Source organism: Chlamydotis macqueenii, chromosome 1 (assembly GCF_036417535.1).
Source record: "Chlamydotis macqueenii isolate bChlMac1 chromosome 1, bChlMac1.mat, whole genome shotgun sequence".
Lineage (NCBI taxonomy): Eukaryota > Metazoa > Chordata > Aves > Otidiformes > Otididae > Chlamydotis > Chlamydotis macqueenii.
The window spans coordinates 116997541-117013218 of NC_141556.1; the positions used below are offsets into that span (position 1 = coordinate 116997541).

General features: G+C 42.3%; 1 protein-coding gene across 2 annotated transcripts in view; it reads right to left on the bottom strand.

Moving 5' to 3' along the window:
- Positions 1-1070: 1070 nt before the first annotated feature.
- RUNX1 (RUNX family transcription factor 1) overlaps positions 1071-15678 on the bottom strand; it is a 171143-nt gene continuing 156535 nt past the window's right edge. For both annotated transcript variants that reach the window (XM_086765097.1, XM_086765090.1), the window contains 2 exons: positions 9767-9928; positions 1071-6229 (listed from right to left, as the gene is read on the bottom strand). In XM_086765097.1, the coding sequence (XP_086621223.1) occupies positions 5736-6229; positions 9767-9928 (656 nt within the window). In that variant the 3' untranslated portion in view covers positions 1071-5735. The remainder of the gene's footprint in view (positions 6230-9766; positions 9929-15678) is intronic.

Sequence of the window (15678 nt, forward strand, 5' to 3'; positions counted from 1 at the left end):
GCTTTGTATCTTGTTTTTCACCTCCCTGAGAGTAGTAGATGAAAGTTAATCTTTGTATATATACATTATTGTGTAGAAGGAAACTACTGAAAGCTTTAATATAATGTAATACATTGTGTAGGGCCAATAGATTATATTATAGAAGATTATATATATCTTCATATGCATAGATACAGACGCTTTCAGATTGAACCTTCAATATTGACTGCATTTTTTTTTGGCATTTTGAAAGCTTGGTTCCCCCATATTAATGTTTCATTAACACTACTGTTTCATTATTTATTTAAAGATAAAAACAACCCATGTATCTCATAAGTAATATGACCTCAAACTATCTGTTCTGGTGCTCCTGAAGTAAGGTTCAACTCATCAATATCAGAAAGGATCCAATCCAAGAAAAAAAAAGATTAAAGGAGAAAAGTAAGAGCTGTAGATGACCTTGAAATACTGGAATTTAATCAACAAGCCAGAGATATAATGCAATTACTAGTCTTCTGTATCTGCAAAGTCTCATTTCAGTCCTGTTTTGATGGTCCTATTGGATTGCAGGCCTCTTGCCAGGTCACCCCACAGCAGAAAAATGCCTTTTTTTTTGTGATAAAAGAAAGAAATTGGTTTAAAAAAAAATTATGGAAACATATTTTTGATGTTGTGAGTGGTCAATACCTTTTTTCTGATGTTTACTTTTTCTCAGAGAGAGTGTTGTTTACTCCCTAATGAAAGAATGCACCAGGCCAGTGTGCATACTTGTCAAACAGTTTATTTGTCATTCACACTAATTATGATATTGAATTTACAGAGGAAACTGTGGTACAAAGAAAGAAAGAAAGAAAGTCTTCATTAGAACTAACACAGCAGTCCAGCTGCTCTGCATGCTAGTTGTAATGAATTCTCCCGTGGCGCTGGACACAGCCATCCCTATGTACAGCAAGAGTCTACTCTGATGTGGGATCTAGAGACTTCCTGTAGTAGGGGAAAAATCTACTCTGTTTTCTTTTCCTATCTGGTTCCAAAAAACAGCAGCCCACCTCCCCTCCCACCCCCCCCCCCAAAAGAAAAATCCCCTGCAATCAAAAACAAAAAAGCAAACTTCCAGAACCTGGCAGTTTCCCCTTCTGGAAATGTTCAGCATGACAGTGTCAAGGGAAAATGTGACTGTTGCAGGATGCTGCAGCATCTGTTTTGTAAACATAGCCAGTAAATGCTGAACCAATTCACTTTGATGCCATTCTGACAGGAGTGCGTCTCCCGCTGTGTCCTCCCGTCAGACTTACCATACAGCCACCTCAGACTGAAAGTTTAGTTTTTGTTTTAAAGGAAGATGTAACTGTCAAACCCAGAATACCACAAATAACCCATAGATTTTTGCACATTCATTTCTCCCCTACTACAAAAAAAAAAAGTGAAGAGTGTTGAATAGAGACCATGCTATAACTGTTTACAAAAGTGAATAAAATGTAGTTAATCTTGAAGCCTAAAATAACTAATTTGGAAAGAAATAAGTCTCACTACAGTATTTAAGCAAACACAAAGGTAAGTTCATTAAAAACACAGAAAAATGGAAAAAAAAAAAAAGCAGAGTAATTACAAGCACTAAATATTTTGCTATGAAGCTTTTGAAATCTATTTACATACATAAATACAAGTAACTCTGTTGATGCAACCCTTTTAGGACAAGGAGAAAAATGCCAAGTGATCGGTACTGACCAAGCAAGGTTAACAAAAATAAAATGCGAAAATGTTACGATGCAGGAAAACAAGCAAGTGTTTCGTTTCGCTCAAATAGAAGAACTATCCACTTCTCCTGAATCTTCAAATACACCAATGGAAAAGGTCACCCAGAAAGCAGTAATGAATGTTTCAAGAGTGCAGGCAATTTGGAACACTCTGACAAAGAGTGTGGGCCATTTGGAAGAAAGGGTTTTTCTCCTCCCCAGCAGATAATTTGGCATAATTCTACAAATCAAATCCTTCGTAGCAGGGATGCGCTCTGCATCCGCCTCCCCTGGCACTAAAGCTCCTGTACATCTCCTGTACAGCCCTGGAAGTGTAGGAGCAACTCCTGAAGTGTGCATAAATGTTCTTTGAGAGCAAAGTAATGGGCCTCAGAGCAAATGGCTCTATATTTACTCTGAAGTTGTTTGATATGGCTGCATCTGGACAACAAGTTGTGTCTTGTGAGAGGAACACACAAGCTGATAGTAAGGGCTGCCAGTAACTGCGTTTTGGTAGGGGAAGGTATCTAAGGCATTCTGCTGACTGCCACTTGCAAACAGAAGCATAAGAGTTCTTTTTTGATTCCATTCAGCTACCAGGATGAAAAAAACTATATAAATATATATATATATTATGTATCTATAAAAATATATACTTATATACTATAATTTGGAGATGTGTGAATGGAGGAAATGTTTTATCCAAATGACCTCTTTCTGTCTGCGAAGTGCTTTTAAGACAGGAGAGGAACAACACGAGAACATTTTTACAGCCTCAAAGGTCTTTGCTGTCCTTACTGGAACAGGGGATGGCTACAAAAATATAGATTTGAGTAAACTGTGGGTTCTTGTAAGTGCTTGTACAAATACACTGAAACTCACAGTGATTAAACAGACTAATTGCAAGGGATAACAAACATAGCTTTTCCTCTGTAGAGAGGGTGCTGCTTTGTGCTCTGCTTGACATACACAGAGAGATTAGACTTAAAAGTTTAGTGGTGACCAGTTCTGCAGTTTCTCATCTTGTTCACACCAGGGAGAATAAAATTAAATTTCACCTTTAAGACAGGAGTAAAGAAAGTAGACATAAGAGATGTTCAATGTGAGATCTCATCTCCAGGCCAACTAATCTCAAGATGCCAGCTCCTTGTTCTTGTGAATCCCCCGCTCTTTTAGTTTCAAAAGAGGGTTAAAAAAGTTATGGGCTAAAAGGGGCAAAGGGCTTTAGCAGAAAGCAGTCTGTGGCACCAGACAGGCCTGGGAGCGTGCTGGCCACATCAGCCTCGCCTCTGCCACTGGGCTGAAGTCACCCGGCTGCGGCAGCCCTGCCCTCTGCAGTGAGGCATCTGGCTCCTCCAAGGTCCTGTCCTCTCCCTCACTTCTGGGTTCACGCTCACACTACTATGCACTTGGGTGGTCCAGTCACAAGGCAGACATGAGAGCTGTAGTAAATGGTGATTTTAATTGCAGAGCGACAGAGAATGTGTAAGATGGATTCTGCAACAGAGTTGCAGAGTTGTTTAGTGATGAAGGACTTTTTTTTTTAGGCTACTGAAGAGGTGAGATTACAATGACGTAAATATCACAACAGGTAGGTTCTCTGTATTTCCATATTCAGCAAGGTCTCCATACTTCCAAAATATATTTTTTACTGTTCTGATATAGTTTTGATGTCTCCTGCATTTTTTGGTCAGAGCAAACTCTAGAAAATTATAAAGAATACTATGCTAAATGAAAAGCATAATACTATGCATGTATTTTAACAGAACCATTTTGAACTTTTGCTGAGATCTCTTGAAACACTATTTTCTGCACAAAAATGACCTTATTGACAATGCAAATTCTTCAATTTGTAACTTTTCAATACCAAAGTGCTACTGCATCTGACTTAAACAAAGGAGCAAAATCATATATAAAAAAAAGAAAACTTGAAAAACAAATGGTTTTAAATAAGTCCAGCTGTTTTGCTGCCTGCAGCCAAGGATCTTTTTAATTTGAATCCTTTTAATTTTTTTTAAACATCAAACACTGATCTGAAGTCCTGCTTTCAAATACTCTTTGAGTTGACCTGCAATTGTTTCACTCACTTAAGAGGTACATTAAATAATAATCAACTAATTTGGAACGCACACCTGTCAACATCAGCAGTTTCTAATTAATGAGTAGTACAACTGCATTCAGACCAAACCCTCAAATAAAATAGTGCCATAAACTTTACAGTGACATCTGATATGTTTGTGCTGTAACGATGGGCAACAATGACGACTCTGTATTAACATGCTGTTGGTATAAGCCTTGCATATTTGCTACAGGACAGAACATTGTGTGCACCAGCTTTAAATATCATTCCTCTCCCCTCAGAAGATAGTGATGGAGGAACCGTTCAAGCCCCTTCTTTGCTAGCCTGCTTTCCAGATGAGCTTGACAACACTGTTCAGTTCGAGTTATTTTGTGATGCATGAACTAATCTATTTTCCAGCATGCTGGAATGTGGCTTTTGTACTGCACAGAAATCTTGGCTCTGCTGTGCCGGGAGCAAATCTCACACCGATTCCATCGGAGCCAGGACTTCACCCTGCCATGCTAACTGCATGTTGGCTTTAACTTTTGAAGGACAAGGAGGGTTCCACTGGCGCTCTTAGGAAGCCCAGGCAAGGTCGGGAGTAGAATGGGGCCATATGGAGATGTCTTTAGTTAGGGAATATTGAGTCTGCCCTATGAAATATGTACATCCTGATTACTGATCCTGAGGGTCACCACTGGTGACGAAGGAAAAGTGAGGAAGGAGTAGGGACACATGAGTCCACTGAGTGGGAAGGCACAGAAATTCACAGGGATTTTGGTGCCTAAATCATTTCAGTGGGAGTTGGGCACCCAAATGCCTTTGAGGATCTGAGCCCAGTTAGCTGAGTAAAATGAGAGAAAAATAATTGTAAACAATATTTCTAGGTAATTAAGAGGTCACTTTACCCATCGTTATTCCAGCCTTTTTCAATGTGATAAATTTTACTTTGGCTGCTACTAAAAAAGGCAATTTCTGATCTTTTTTAATATAGGCATATTTAAATAATAATAGTATCAACAAATAAGAAAAGTCTAAATATCAAGCATAAATATCAATGAACTCATCAAAGTAGTACAGTAGTTGAAAATGACCCAAGGCTGTAGCCGTTGTATTAAAAAAAAAAAGTCTAAGAGAAAAAAGTTAAATTAACTCATTGAAAAAGGGGCTGATTCTTTCAGTTGACAAAGCAAGAAAGAAGCAAGCATGATTAAAACAAAAAAAAAGAGTAAAATCTTTTTTTTTTTTTTTTGCAATTTATAAGGTGCCAAGAGAAATAAAACAAATTAGATGCAAAGCAGGATGAGTTGCATCCTAAAAAAAACCCCAAAACAACAAACCCAAAACAAAACAAAAAAACCCCAGCAATAAAAAATTTCCATATTCTTTGGAATATACAACATGGTTTAAAAAAAAAAAAGAAAGAATGAAGTCCAACATATAAAACCTCTCATTCACAGCATTGCTAAAATAGAAGCGTTCACAGTTTCCCTCTGGGAATCTTCCTATACTTCCTTACAGTTAATATGTCCATAAGATGCAGTAAACTCACTACGATTTTTTTAGGTTTTTAAGTCTTAAAAATAGATGTGAACCAAAACTCTCTTTAGGGCTGTGGAGACCTTCAAGCCCAGGCACGTTAGAAAGCCATAGGCCTGGAAACAGACTGAGTACGTTTCTACCCACCCTCGCTACCTCTGGATCACCAGCTCAGGCGTCCTCCTTTCCAGAAGCTCAGCCCCCCACAAGGGACACTTTGCTGGAGTGACATCACTTGGCCAGTGGCTGGCTAACACATGCCGTTGCTCCTGGAAGCGCTAGCTTTTGGAGGGTTTCCTTCTCAAAGTGATGTATGAACATGGCAGGGCCCATAAGCAAGATGGCTGTTTATGGGATACCTATGGGCACCGGGAAATGGAAAGCATGTTAGTCCTGGCCCATAACTACTTAAAATTCATTCAGTATGGTCGCCACACCGCTTCCTCTAGCCTCGCTGTGGTCGCCATGTTAGTGGGGGAGTTGCTGTGGCTCCCTTCTGCCTCGACCACATCGCTTTGGTTGGGGAGGTTGGGGTTGAGGAGCGTCGATCCCGTTGAGGCGTTGGTGCAAGGGGGGTGGATACGCGGAGGAGACCGGTCTCCCCCCGAGATCATGGAGAATTGATAGGAGCCGGCGGAGGTTCCATAGTAGAGGTGGTAGGAGGGTGAGCTGGTCTGGAACGGGCTGCCTTGGGCCTGTGACGAGCCAGGGTAGGGAGGCGGGAGGTAAGTGTGGTATCTTGTGGCCGTGGACATGGCAGACATACCAATTCCTATCCCTGAACTGACAGGCGTTGGCGTGTAGGTGAACGCTCCTGGGTAGTGCATCCGAGGGTCAGAGATGGAGGGGAGTGTGGAGAAGGAGCGGTCGATTCCCACCCGGGGGTCACTGAACGCAGTCAAGTCAGAAGCACCTGGGTGGTGGAAGGCAAACAGAGGACTGTTGAACTGGCAGAACAGAGGTTTACTCGTTCAAGGTGATAACCGACATCCAAACTCTAGTCTACGGTTAACCAAAGTGGTGAGGCTACTGCCAGAACAGAGCTATCCCTCACCTGCTAGCCAATGCAGTCATTGTAGTGCTCATGGATCTGGATGTTTTTTATTAATTTCAGTAAAGCAGCAATTAAAGAGGAGTGCCAAGCTCTTGCCCTGTTTTGTATGTGTATGTGTTTGCTCTTAGAGATCTTACAGCACATGCAATTATTTACGCTGCCAGAGTGCCCTTGTCCTTAGCGGGTGGGTGGATGGGGAACAGGGACACAGATCTCAGGCTCCTTGCCCAGCATCATTTGACTCACCAGGGAGAGTGATGGGGCCTAAATATAAATTGTCCAGCTTCTGCATAGTCTCTCTTTGCACCCAGTTTTATTTGCCAACTGAAATGGGAAGCTCCATGGAGCAGAGATTGTCCTTTGGGTACATGAACGTGCATGGGTGGGATTTACACACACAGGCTCAGTCCAGCTGTCAGCGCTCAGAAGCACAATTCCCCATTGACTCTCAACACTACCAACGTTAAGATAAATCAGGTTCACTTAAAGTCTTCATATTTGGATCCTCATATGTCTACATAACTGTTGCTAACTTCTGAAAATCTTGGCTCTAATGAGGGTGTAAAAAAGGACAACAATGGTACTGCCTTTTTAAAGCAGAATGATATATTTGGGGTTGGCCTTTTCTCTTCCTTTCATGTGTGCTAGAAGTCTTTCTCATCCTGCTAAGTGAAATGTTTTATAGGACAGTCAAATTCTGCTCCGCTTTGTCTGACATCAGTGGAAGTGTGCCCAGTCCCACCGTCTCCTTCCCTGGTGTGCAAGGATTAAACGAGCAGAGCATATAATGGGCTCTTTAGAAAGAATCTTCATCATGACTCAGATTAATGGAAGGTGTCAGTCCCTAGAGTTGGCAGCTATGCATGATTAAAATAACAACAATAATAATTAAGAAAAAATCTTTCCAGAAGACAACTTCTTCTGTCAGACAAGGCGTGGAGTCTGCAGAAGAGGAGCCATGCGCTGAAGGAAATACTCATGAGAAGAAGCAGAGAGAAAACAAAGCTCTTGGCTCTGATGAGATTTGAAGCTAGAGCAGACACACTCCAGCGCCAAGTTATGAAAGCTCGTCAATGACACAGCCAGCACACTTTGATGAATTTCTGTAACTTTCTTAGAAAAGCTCTGACGCATGCTGTGTGCTTCCTTTTTGAGTCTGCCTTCCATTTTTTTTTTCTGGAAGATTAATGGAACCCCTCAACACATTTCCTCTCCCCTAGACTCCAGCATCTTTTAATTTAACATGGCAAGATACACTATGGTATGGAATGACGGGAGCCCCAGAGTAGCTAAGGTTGAAGGTGGCATCCGACAACCTGCCAGGTTTTAAATGGTTCTTCCACACCTCATTCCTGAGAAAGAAATCAAACTTCTTGAAACTGCTTGGACACATCACTTACCAGATTAGGGTTTATTCTGCCTAGTTTGGCAAAAAGCAGAATAATGAAACTTAATGTCAAGGTGTTCAAGCATGTCCTATATCTTTGTTTTTTCTTTTGAGGCACTGCTGGGGTGCTAGGGCCTAAAAACTCCTCAAATTTGCTCTTTGTTCTGACAAGCAGAATTTTTTTTAGATAGATAGCAAGTATGTGTGACAGTAATGGGACTGGGGAGAAAATATTGTGAAAGATTTTTCTGGGAATAATGAATGACATTTAATATAGAAGTAACATTTTGGAAGGATTATAATAAACACTTAAGATGTGTAGAGATGAGCCTCCATGTACAGAATTAAGACAGGAAAGAAAGAATGCTGACATGTGAACAAAGCTCTTCTAGGTTCCTTCACAAGTCATGGAGAAATGACACCTGCCCCAAGGTAAATCACTTTGACCATGGGCAGAAAAAGCACGGAGAAGCCCTAGTGCTGGTCCTCTAACTCCATGCTCACCGTGTGCCACAACAGAAACACAGCGTGCAGTTACTCCATGTGTATGTGGCTGTCTTCTGTGAGACTGTGCACACCTGCGGGCGGCCACTGTGGAAGCCTTTGGGGCTTGTATCACACACACAGCACAATAAGGGCCCTGGTACACGATGAGGACATTTGGGCACTACGGCAATGCGAAAAAATGCTGTGTTTCAATGCTGAGTGCATTCACTCATTTGAGTGCAACCTCAGTCACCATACCGGTAAAAATAAAATGTGATTAACGTCTTCATTCAGTCTGATTCACGTATCCACACCTACAAGTGCACATATATCAGATGTCCCTGTATAGAGTTTGAAAATAAAAAGATCTGGTAAATATTGATTTCAAACAACTATTTCAAGAAAAACTGCTTTTCTAAGTAAAAAAAACTTGATGAAATAATTTGTTTTAGTTGAAATTTTCTGGTTACTATGAAGATCTTTTTTAATCCTTCTCTGTTTTCTCCATTTCTGCATTTTGCCGGTGGAAAGCAGTGCAAATGAAGGGAAACAGAAAAAGTAAAAACGGGAGAAAGTAAAAAGAAGAGTGTGCCAACGAAGAATGAGAATTTTTATAACTTTTTTTTAAAACAAGAAATTTCCTTTTTTTTATCTGCTGAAAGATTTTGTGTATTTTCAGCTATCTCTAAGATGCAATTAGCACCCAGACCTAACAAATGGTGGGCATCGTCCCTGTGACTCTTTCAAAGCAGGGTCTATATGACAACAACAGGACAGGCTGGAGCACTTTCCAGTGATTTTCTCTGATCCTAGAAGAAGCCCTGAGTATTCAAATGAGAGCAATATGTGCAGCCAAAGAAGATATTTTTGAGAAAGCCGTGTGCAAATTTGAATTATATGGCTCTCATTCATTTTAAGAAAATCCCTGCTATTGAACACACACATATTGGTTCAATATGTGTGGGTTGGAGTCAGCAGATGGTCAGTTGAGTATGGTGGAAACCAGGGGAGTAGCTTTCACTTCCATTCTATATTTTTATGGTAGCTTGTAAAGCTCTGCAGTGCAATTTGACAAAGATGTAACAAGACAATCCAGTGCAACACTTAAAATGTCAAAATGCACCATTCTGCAGTCAGTGTGTCCATCCATAACCTGCTGTGCTCTGGTCTGAATTTAGAGCGAGGGAAGGAAACTGAACTGAAATTCTTGGCAGATATGATAGCTCTTCAGTACTCCAAGCTATTTTTATAGTTCCATACATTTTAAAAGTGCTGCTTTATCCTCTTTTTTTTTTTTTTCTTTTTTGACAGTGATATGTTGGGCCCAAAACCATTTTTCTTTAGTCTTTGCACAAATCCCAGCAAAGCATTGGAGAAGGCTTGCTGCAGAGGGCGTGCAACTTCACTGCAACTGCAGAAGAGCTGTGGCAGCACCCTAGGACATCGCAACCGGTTTGCACTGGAGTCAGCCTCAAGGCTTTGGTGGGATGTGGTGCAGGGGGGACTAATTTTTAGGTACTTACTTGACAGCCGGCTTGAAAGCTCTGCGGTGAGGGAGGTCATGCCGCTAGCCCTGCCGGGTGATATTGGTGTGGCGGGGTGCACGGAGGGGGTGGCAATGGAGCCCAGGTACTGGTAGGACTGGTCGTAGGACCATGGCGGAGATGGCTGTACTTGCCTTGTGTCTGCAATGAAAAAGAGACCTATAGGCTGTTTTGAATGATAAAACTTTGCAAACAAATACATGAACCAAACCACATGGTGGAAACAGAAACTTAAATGCCAAGATAATTACATTTCAGTTCCATAATCCCCTTTGTCAAGAGACCTTCAGGTGAATTGCCTTCTAAAACATTATTTGTGCATCTGTGAGTTTTGATCAGTTGATATTTTTCTTAGGAAGCTTTTTGATACTTCACATTGATGATGGGCAGGGAAAAATGGCGAGGGAAAAGCAGATTAAGCTTTCCCAGGTGAAAGACTAATCATTGCTGAGGTGCATTAGTATTTTGTGCTGTGTGTTCCCAGCCCTTTTAGCCAAAAAGGCGTGTCTTGCATGGCACCGAGGAGGCAAAAATACTAAACTGTGAGCCTGTGCAAGCGTGTAGGTAGAGAGAGAAAAACAAGATGAAAATGTGTGTGTGTGAGAGACAGAGACAGAGAGTGAAACTAGTGTCCTCCAGAAGGCAGGCTCCTAGGTGGTTGAATAGGACTGGGGAATCTGACTTCCTCACTCTTTTGAAAATCCCAGGCTTAATGAAATGAACAGCTATTTTGTACATCTATTTTGTATACGCTAAAATACAGAAATACGATTCAGAGCAATGGGTACGTCTACTAGCAGTGGCTGAACACCAGAAACAGAAAGCCTTACACAAACTGTGGCACTGCTAAGCTGAAAGCGCAGATGCCTTACAAGTACAGGCTTCCTGTAGAAACTCCTGCTTCTTGGAAGCAAAAATCTCAAAATGCACAGATGTATAAAACATTTAGAGAAAAACACTAACCTATTATTTTCTAGCCACACGACTAGTTTAGCTGACATTTGAAATCAGAGATGCACGTCAGGGAGTTTGTCCAAACCAGTTGCACCGATGCAGAAACAACTCATTTCTGCTTACTTCATCTTTGCATATGAAGCTGGCATTTTTTCAGTGTATAGAAATGTCTAATTTTTGTATAAATCAAAGTGAGAAAGATTCCCCCCCCCCACCTACTGAGATTTTTTTTTTACTATTTTTAGTAAAATCTTTTCTATTTTCTTCAGCTTTAAGAGTACTCTCTTGCAGCTTCATCTAGCTAATTATCTTTTTGAAAAAAGCAAATGTTGGATGAACTGCATTCAGCAGCATGGAACTGATACCAGCATGGAAGGGAAATTTCCCAAGTCTGAGATGAATGACTTTGATCTTGCATCAGAAAGCCCATCTGGAAGTTATTATTTTGTTGTGCTTAATGGAGATGATTTTTACGTTTTGTTTGTTTCATCTGTTTAGAAGGGAAGATTTATACAAAAGTTCAACTTTTAAAAAAATAACTAGTGAAGTCACTTGCAGAATAAACTAAAGTCTTGTAAAGATTTTTCTGCTGAGTAACATATTCAAATTCAGGTATTATTAATACTTCTTTTTTTTTTTTTCAGGCAGACTTCCCTAAAAATAAATTCAGTTGACTCATGCTGTTTTAAAAGCAACATCCAATTGGATTAAATGGACTTCAGTAGAAACAAACAAAAAGACATAGGCACAAAGCCGGTCTTATTCTGAATTACAACATCATCTCATTCATTGTTAACGTATGGTCAGTGTTTATTGGAGGTGACAGGGAGACAGATGAGGGAATTCAGTCTCCAGGGGCAGCATTAGGATAAATACTGCAAAGCATTGGCAGAGCAAGTGCTGTAATGGTACAACACTATGTGTGTCAGTTCTAAAATGGGGTTAATTAAATCATTACTCCTTTATTTCAGCACGCAATCCCATTGATTCCAGTTCAGCAATGAGGCCGGCTACTACAATTGTGATATGTGGGCTGGAGGGATCCCAGCCCCGGGATGGAAACTCCCTCGGCTTGTCCTCCTGCCCAGGGAGCCCTGGATGCGCTCTGCCAAGGCTGATGCCACAGGTGATGGAGCCTCCCCTCTGTCACCTCTCTCTCAGGGGCTCTGTTCAACACTGTTGCTGCAGGAGCCACTGAGCCCCTTTGGCTGGAAGAGCTGCTTGCAGAGCCTCTGCCCTTGGGTCTTAGGGCTGCAGAGCAGAGGGGAAGTCTGTCTTCAGTTTAATTGGGGTATGTGGAAGGGGGTGCTGCAACCCATGCTTGTTTTTCAGGCTGAAAGGAGAGAACGTGCTGCCTGTTTCCTCCTGTTACAAACTGCCATTGCCCGGTGGGGCAGCCCTGTCTGCCACTTTACTCCTGTTTCTTACATTGCTGGCTTTTCAGGACAACAGACGTGGTTTTGTCCTGTACCTTGCCTGGCACTCATGGGATCCTGCCCATAAAACAGCCCTCAAGTGCAATAAACACATGAACAACAGAAAGAAGATACAGAAAAAGCCGCAGCAGCCACTGCAGCAACAGAAGAGGAAGGAAGATTTTGCCACAGATTTACTAAACGCAGAGAAGACTAAATTAAAATAGGGTTTCCTCCTTTTAATGCTACTAGAATTAGCTTTGTGCTGTGTCCCGACTGGAAACTGGATAATGGACCAAGTATGTGTCCAGTAACATCCAGAAAGAGACTACCAAAGTATCTCACCTGCCTCACCCATTTGCTATTACTGATCTATGGGGTACCCGAAACAGTGACAGACAGCCCGAGAGACCCCCATTATTAATCTCCTAATCCCATTAAGTCTTTCTGAAGTGAAAGTTCAAACTACCAATCATTTTTCTGCCTTGGTACCTGTATTCCCAATCCCTATGTTTGCTCTTAAAGATTAGCTTTTTTACATTGGACTGGTTAACAAGTTGCTATCTGTTCAGTGATGTCAATATAGGGCATTATATTATATAAACATACTAAAGCAGGTTGTGCTGACTGATCCCAAGCATAACCTTCAGTTTTTTAATAACAAGTGGAGAAAAATATCACTGTAGTAGCATTTTTATGGCACCATTTCAGTATCAAGAGGCAGACTCAGCTCCCAGTAAAGGAAAGGTTTGCATTTCCAGCAGCTTCAGTAGGATGTGAATCAGGGATCTTAAATAGCATTTTATTTTTGTGATATCTGCTTTTCTTCAGTTTTCAGGTTACCTGAAATTAAACTGGAATGGGTTCAAACTTGCCACAAGTCTAGGCTACAAAAAAGGCAAGAAATTCTTGCTGAATGCATCCCTCTTCTGCTCTCAAAATAGAGAGGTGCACATCTCAGTAGCTTGGCGTGGGAAACCGAATGTGTGGCTTTGTGTGGCTGAAGTTAATTTGGTAAAAATACACTGCAAATAAACGGGAGCTGCTTCCCAACTCGGAATATCTGTGAAGAGATTTGCAGAGAGAGCTACTTCAACAAAGGGAAATAACAGGGCTTTGGGCCCACACGGTTTTAAAGCCAAACAGGATTCCAAAATCATTTAAAAGCAGATCAAAATAGCACGAAAGCAAGGAAGTTGCTCCAGTTGGTGATCTGTGCCCAGTCCTCCCGGTGTTTCTCCTATTAGCAAGTACTTTCCATTTCTGCTTTTTATGGTGTGAGAAAATGTATTTAAAACATGAAAACAGTTATTAATTGCAATAAAACACTCCAGGGCGAGAATTATGGTGCAATAATTCACACCTTGCTGTGTAGTCACGAGCTCTCAGCCCCTAGCCTCATGCCTAACAAGCTATTAAGCAGAAAGTATTGAACCATCTTTCATGCCTCGTCATGTTTTATTGCCTCGAAAAGGTTGCGTTCGGCTTGTTTTAAAAACTCGTAATTAAGCTGTACAAATGTTGCATAATGTTTAATAGTTTAATGAAATCAGCTTCGGTTAGAGACTTGGTCGAAAAAAAATAAGCCAGTCTCCCCCTTTCATGATGCTCCCTCTGGTTTGCATATTTAACATTTTCCCAGCTGTTTTTGCCATGGAAAATGAAAAGCCTAAGCCGAAGAAGGCGAGTGGCTGTCGGTCGCTTCTTTTGCCGAGCGATGCCAGAGGCTGGAGTGTATCAGTAGGTGGCACTGGAGACCACACAGTTCCGGAGCTCCCCGAGCATCCATTCATCCATCCATCCATCCATCCATCCATCCATCCATCCATCCATCCGTGCCCCACCCCCCCCCCACCCCGAGCAGCGGCCAAGCTGCCTTTGAGCCCTGCTGTAAAATAACCAGCTTGAGCATGAATTTTCCCGGAGCGACCACAGCCCTTCGTATGACCTTTGTTAACACCCCAATTAGTCATTCCCACCCGGGACACCGCCAGTGCTGTCTAACCACAGCTCGGCTCTGCGCGATCACTGCACGGAAGCAGCATCTCCCTGAGGAGCAGCTCTGGGCCCAGTGGGTACCCAAGAGCATGGGTGCACACAAGAGATGTATTCACCCAGACCCGAAGACACCTTTGCTCAGCGGAATGGGCACGGCTAAGAAGAGTGAACAAAACACCTGCCAGGCAACGGAGTTGTCCTAGTGTGACACAGGGCATGTTTTGGCTTCCAAAGTTGTTATCGATAGCTGAGTACAAAAAGGAAAGAAATCCCTCTGCGCTCGGAGCGCAGGATGAATGGGTCAGGACCTCAGTCAAAACCACAGTGTATCTCCCGAGCTCGCACAGAACATCCTTTTGTCTGTAAAGCTGATCCTGGGCATGCAGAACACAGAAATCAGGAGGACATAATAGACATGAAGTCCTGGGGTGTTATTTCTATCTCATGCTTTTTCAGAGGGGGCACGTGCTTTAGAACTAAAACACCACCCTCCTTTCCCTTCAAAAGAAAAACGCTGTGACGCCGTCAGGTACTCAGAAGGTATAAATCAGCAAGTTTCAGTGGGGCTGTGGTGATTCATAATACCAGCTCAGGATGTTGCTTGAGATGATAGCATAAATGTCTATCACCTCATCACTTCTATATAACAAATATAACAATCCATACCAGGCTGCCTAAAAGAAAGCCCCTGTGTGATTATTTTCACTCTGATCAGAAAATAATTCTTTTTAACCATATTAAAAGCTTTAAGCTTTGAATTCAAATCAGATAACAGGTCCCACTGTACCTATAAGCCAAAAGGAAAAATGCTTATGTAGATGCGTGTGGCTTGCGCTGGGCCAGACCCCGCGCACCTCGTGAATCTGTTTTATGCCCTTGGAGCACAGAGAGAGACGGTTCTCTGTGTGTCGCTGCGGGTCAGACGTTGCTGCCTGCTCCCAGCCAAGAGGCGCTTGCGTCGCCAAATCTCAGTATGATACAGCATGTTCCTGGAAGCTTCAGAAAGGAGCAGCAGGATGTGAGTCAGTAGGCCGTGGCGCGAGGCGGGATGGCGGCGGAGGGAGCAGGTATGCCTTTGGCTCAGCCAAGGCTGCCCACCTTCCCACCTTCCCTTTCCTGCCTGGCTGCCTGGTGCATGGGCACGCTTTCTTCTCCCTTGCCCCTCCGCCCTAGAAATGATGCCTGCCTGCTTGGAAGTATGATTACCTGGACAAACTATGAATGATTTTCCCAAGCCAGGGTCAGGGAAGACAAAGGAGTCAGCCCTGAATACTGAGCAGCTAACGAGGCACCACCGATGTCAGTGAAAATACCCCGTCCTCGGCATAGCGAGATGAAGAGAAATTGCGAAACAGCCGCTGCTGTTGCCAGACTTTTATTCTCGAGTTGCAAAAATTTCTGCCAGTCATACTCAACAAACCCCGAAAGCCGCATAGCATCGAGCTTTGCAATTCCTCCACCGTCCTGACAAGCACTTTAAAGGCAGCAGCTGGCAGAAGACGCGGGATGAATGAAAGCTGGGAT